We start from the raw sequence: 6,000 nt of genomic DNA, 5'->3' as shown, positions 1-6,000 counted from the left end.
TTTTAACCTAGTTACTGCAAAACTTTATTCTTGTATCACAACATGCATTACAGATTATGAACTGCTATAAAACGTCTGACTGAGCTATCATGGCTTCAACATAAATGCCCTTATTTTCAGCATCAACTATCAATTACACTTGCATAAAAAGTCGGCACAAGATGGAACAAAGACAAGCAACTTGCTTCAAATTGGGATGAAGAATGTGAAAATGGGAATGCCAAGCAAATCTTTTAAAGGATATAATATAACAGCATCAAGGGCTGAGAGGGCAGTGCAGTTGTGTACCTCCACCCTCCACCCACATAAAAACAAATGTAATAAAAGGAAATATCTTAAAATACGCACAGGAAATAATGCATCCTTCCAAATTCTTTAACCCTGCAGTAAAATCACTGACAATTTAGCATGACTTTGCATCGTACAAGACATCAATTCACATGCAGTCCACTCTGAAAACATTTGTAAAAGGAGCTCGTGCAATTATACACTTACTGTGGCCAGCTTCAAGTCAGCCTGTGGTTCTGGTGTAGGAGTGCTTTCTTCCTTCGGTGTAAATGTGGGTGCCGTAAAACCTGGACCGGGCACAAGCAAGACCAGAACACAGCAGGAGAGCAGCATGACATGCATTTCACAGAATTAACGCTGCAGTGAATTGCAGTGGCCTAGTTTAAGCATGTGGAGATGGAAGTTCTGGTTAATGAGAAAGCCTTTTAAATGGTCATTGTGACTCATACCACATGCAAATCCCAGGGAAGCCTCTGACAGCACTACAAAATTAGGGAGGAGTTTGGAAAGGGCCAAGGACAAAAAAAAAGAAGAAGAAGAAGAAAAAAAAAGAAAAAATGACATTTGAACATTTTTGTCACATGACATGTTTGCACCAATGATGGTTTAAATCAAATAAAGAGCAGTGCACAGTTCCAATTTCAAAATCTTGTTTCAATTCAGCAGATATGTGAAACCAGAGCGAGACACGGCGCAGTCGGAGTTTTTAACTTGCAACACGCTGGTTCACAGATAATCCTGAATCAGTGGTGAAACTACAACATGAGGCAACATAGAGTAAAACATTCCTCACTATGTGCTCATTGCCATCGCTATGAATGGGCATGGCGCAAACATGTTTATTTTTAATTTACAGCATTAATAACTAAGCAGTGATAGAGTAATAGTGATGGAGCTTCTGTGGAGGAATCTCAGCTTAAACTCCTTCCAGACTGATGCAACACGTCCCACGCGTTTTAGGTCTCCTAAAATAACCCCATCGAGGCCAGCTCTCGTCCCCATTTTAGCAAATGCATGTCACAACTCTGAATGAGAGAGTTCACAGAACAGGAGCCTAAATTGAGAGGGAGGGGATTAAAGCCTCATTGGGCATCACCCGGGGTGCTTAAACTGGCAATGGTGGTGCTGTGGTACTTTCAGGCTACAATTAAGGTTGATTGGTCATTGTGGAGCGTTATGGGGCCAACTTCAGCAGACCTTTACAACGTAGCCTACACTGTTTTGTGGAAAGAAAGGAAGATTTTTGTTTTAAAACATTTATTTTGGGGCTTTTCTGTCTATATTTGACAGTTCAACAGTCAAGAGTAGACAAGAAAGAGAGGAGGAGGAGACACACAGCAAAGAGCCCCAAATTGAATTCAAAATCAGGCTGCTGCACGTCATCAATATGCACACCTAACCCCAATCCCAACCAGTGAGATAAACTGGAATCTAAAAGAAAGGAAGATTTTGTGTTCCAAGCAGAAAAGAGGAGGCACTAACATCATTTTAAAGCAGCCATGATGAAAGAGGTCACAGGCAGCAGCTGCAAGGTTACAAGCTGATTGGGATCACAAGTAGGATCAATCCAGTTTGTTACGGGTTTAAGAATTATCTTCTCCTTCCCCTCTACCCCCAAATGGTCGCTTCAGATCCCTGAGAGGGGTTCTGCTGAGTTTTCTTCCTGTTAGAAGGCAGTTTTTCCTTCCCACTCTCACAAAGTGCTTGCTCTCAAGGATACAGCAGGGTTTTTACCTTGAGGTGACTTGATGTGATTTGGTGGTATTTAAATAAACCTGATCCTGGGTTTTGGACCCAGAGGTTTCAATTTAATTTATTATTGTATTTAATATCACCTTAATGTCTTGAGCCTTAATTTCTTGTTTCAGTTAGAGCATGTTTTGCTATTAGTATTTTATTGTTTATTCTATTTAGCCTCCTGTTACTGTCAAGTCTCCCCATTGTGTTAAGTTTGTATGGTAGTCTGTTGTTTTTGTTTACTTAATTACTGCTTTGTATTTGGTGACATGTTTTACTTAAAAAAAAAAAAAAAGAATTTAATTTTATTTCCCCTCTGTCTTGTTATTTTGCATTGAGTTCAGCATTGAAGCTGATTTTCTTTAGATGTTTGGGTCCACATCCTGCTTGCTACACAGCCAGATGTGACAAAACCTGAAAACTGAGTTAAAAAGTATAAACCTGAAAGTTACAAAACTTTGAACACCTGACAGATGAGTTTACAGCAAGGCACTGTCAATAACAAGGGTTGTTACAGTATCAGAGATTATCAATACAAAACTTCAATGACCAAATGAATTCCAAATAATATTTTTACCATAATTTAAAGGAAAATATTTATTGTGTTGCTTGTCAATCACAAACTTCAAAAGAATGATTAAAATTGTTATTGTAACTGAATCATGTCCGTATTTATTATGATTTTTTTCCAAGAAAAAGGCTTCAGTGTTTCAGTTTTAAAAATGAGAAAATACAGAATTGAGACCACACTGCAACAAACTGCCCCTTTGAAGTCAGTCAATGTAAAATTGGAGGGATAGAGCTCCTACTTTGGCTCCCCCTAGTGGTGGTATAACAATGTAATAGAATGCGCTGCATCCTTCCACACATAAGATGTCAGATGAGAGAGATGAAGATAGCAAAGGTTGTCAATAAATGTCTGTTTTCAACGAAGATAACATTGTAGAAAGATCAGATGACTTCAAATTTTAACAAACAAAGCGTTCAAGCTCCTGATTATAGTTTCTGCTGCCACCCTGTGGTGTCCCGCAGTACATTCATCCATGTTTTCAGTCAGTCACAGAGTTCAGGTTGAGCAGAGCACCATGATTTATGAAGTGTCATCATTAATATGAATACATGTTCATGGCAGCTAAATGACTGACACTTCTGCAGTTAACTGCATTAGCAAAACAAATCACACTTTTCCCAGTTTTGCACACACTTTAAAACAGTCTTTATTTTAATTTATTTTACTTTTATTTATTTATCCATCCGTCTGTTCTCGTCTCATATCAGGGTTATCTTTGCTGATCCGGAACGTAAACGCCTTTATCTAGAAAGATCTTTGGTTTGGACTCTTCTGTTGTTGTTCGAGAGTATGTGTAAACAAGAATGACTTGACAGTTAACACAAAAGGGTTATTGTTATATTTAGCCACCTTCGTACTTCATGTTTGAGGTACTTTTTTTTTCATTTCCACTCCAACAATTCACTGAACACATTTCAGTGGGCTGTCATATATTTATAGATTTCACTGTCTGAATATAATCTGTAGGTAATCAAAGTGCTAAAGTAACAACGATGACTAACAATTTAATTTAATTTAATTTAATTTATTTAATGGTGATTAACACAGCCAGATGCATGAGTCATATATGAGCTACTCGGATATCCTTAGGACAGAATTGGGTCTGTCACTTCTCACTTAGTTTGTTTTGTTGCTTGGTGTGTGTGTGTGTGTGTGTGTGTGTGGACGGGTATTACCGTCATTGTGATGAGTTTGAAGGCATCTTTGAGACTTGAAATGTGGTTTAGGGTCAGGGTTAGGCATTCATTTTTGATGGTTAGGGTAAGCTAAGCATTGTGTCAATAAGGCTACGTGCACTGCACGAAAGCGCATCAAATCCGACTTTTTTGACCCTATGCGACCCATATCCAATCATGGTATGACAGTGTGAACGGCACAAATCCGATCTGGGTCACTTTCGTATGTGGTACTGAATCCGATACATATCTGATGTTTCAGAAAGCGACTGCTGTGTGAATGGTGATGTCGCATTAAATCCGTGTTTTACGTCACTGACACAAAACAGACGCCAATTATCAGCGCCAGAGAAGCGCCCGAAAAGACATCGTGAACGCTTCCTGTCCCTCCCGTGTAGATGTTAGTGAGCTGTTGGGAAGCGCAAACATTTTATTTATACTGTATAATCTGCAGATTCTGACAGTAAATCTGCAACTATCCTTTGAAGCACCGCTCCTCTCTAAAACTGCAATAAGGATCATTATTAGGCCATATGTAAATAACTTAAAGAAAAATTGGGGAACGTAAAGTCCGAAACAAGTCTTTATATTAACGGCCATCAGTCAAACAATACTGTTTGGTCTGGGTCTGAACAGAGCGTGTTGTGTGTGACGTCTTCTTTTGCGCATGCGGGCCGCTTTGAGGGTTCACACGGGAGCACGTTTGCTGTCACATTTTATTTGTAGTGTGAACAAGCAGACAAAAAAATCGGATTTGATCAAAAAATCGGAATTGAGCATTAAGACCTGCAGTGTGAACGTAGCCCAAGATGTCCCCACAAGGATATAAAAACACATATATGTATGGGTGGGGTGTTTTTCCTTGTATCATTTTATGTGTTTATATGTTTACATAAACTTTCCTGCCACACAAATTATTTTTTGCTTGATTTCCATTTCCACAGGATGCAGCCTCTCACGCCAGCCTACGTTTAATTTTGTCTCAAAGGGTTACAAATAAGTGTGACATGATGCACAACTATAAACTAACATCTACGCATGTGTGCAACGATTTCTGCTATTGAGTACTCACGACTGCGTACTCACTTTGAACACATGTAAAGCTAAAAAAAACTATTTTATAAGTACTTCTTGTTCACCTGCAGAACATTAAACACACATGTCAGATAGAGCGCATCACAGGGTTTTGTGACTGTTCATGCTGCCGGCTTCGCATAGATCCACACATGCAAGATGCAAGCTGTTATAACCTCAGGATAAAAATGCTCGGAAACTCAAGTGCTAGTTTTAGGACGTTTACTGACCACTTTTAGAAACAACCACAGCTAGTCGCACACATACAGGAAACTGTTCCACACATAACATTCCGGCAGGGAGAACCCTGAAAAACCTCTGAAGGTTCCGGGGTTCAACGCCCCCAAACATACATTAACAACAACACTGTCTATAACACTTCCCCCCCCTTAAGCAAAAACCCACAACATAGCAATTATGCATAAGTACAAAAAGAGAGGGAGAATTCAACACCACATTATTTTAACAATTCAGTCTATCAGGGGGCTTGTGCTGCCTCTTTGACCTTCTCAGTCCTGCTGCTGGGTTCTCTAGGCTAGGAGCCTGCTGAGCTCCTGTGACCGGGTTCGGCTCAGGTGACTTAGATTGCTCCACCAGCCCTTCTGGTGATCCTGAAGAACCAATCCCGATCTCAGGGGCTGCTGACACGACTTCCCCTTCGGGTGAACCACTCTGAGGCCCCACAATGTCCACAGCCCTGTCTCCACCATGTGCGTGCGAACCACTCTGAGCCCTCTTCTCAGCTCCATCCGTGCGGGCTCTCACATGATCCTTGTGCCTGCGAACTTGTCTGCCATCCAACAACTCCACCACAAAAGATACTGGCCCTGAACTGTGGTGAATGACGCCAGGCAGCCACCGTGAGCCACCCGTAAAGTTTTTGATATACACACGGTCTCCCTGCCTGAAAACACAGCCTCTGGCATGTAGATCATGTCTCACCTTCTGCCCACCTTGTGACTGGGCGACTCTGGCTCCCACATCTGGGCGAAGAAGGTCCAGATGAGATCTGGGCTTCCTCCCCATCAGCAACTCCGCTGGGGACAAGCTTGTGGTTGTATGAGGCGTGATGCGATACTGAAACAGGAAACGGCAGAGCCTCTTTTCTATGGAAAGACCTGGCATTTTTTTTAGACCGTCTTTCAGCGTCTCCAC

The 6,000-nt window shown here is 41.0% G+C and overlaps 1 protein-coding gene across 1 annotated transcript in view; it reads right to left on the bottom strand.

Moving 5' to 3' along the window:
- The window catches only part of mmp20b (matrix metallopeptidase 20b (enamelysin)), a 6,065-nt gene extending 5,318 nt beyond the window's left edge, over positions 1–747 (bottom strand). The window contains exon 1 of the mRNA XM_082503502.1: positions 496–747. Coding sequence (XP_082359628.1) covers positions 496–630 — 135 coding nt within the window. The 5' untranslated portion in view covers positions 631–747. The remainder of the gene's footprint in view (positions 1–495) is intronic.
- Positions 748–6,000: the final 5,253 nt, after the last annotated feature.

This window comes from Aulonocara stuartgranti, assembly GCF_965226115.1.
Source record: "Aulonocara stuartgranti genome assembly, chromosome: 14".
Taxonomy (NCBI): domain Eukaryota; kingdom Metazoa; phylum Chordata; class Actinopteri; order Cichliformes; family Cichlidae; genus Aulonocara; species Aulonocara stuartgranti.
The sequence above is the reverse complement of the archived record's forward strand: the minus strand, read 5'-3'. Positions and strand labels throughout refer to the sequence as shown.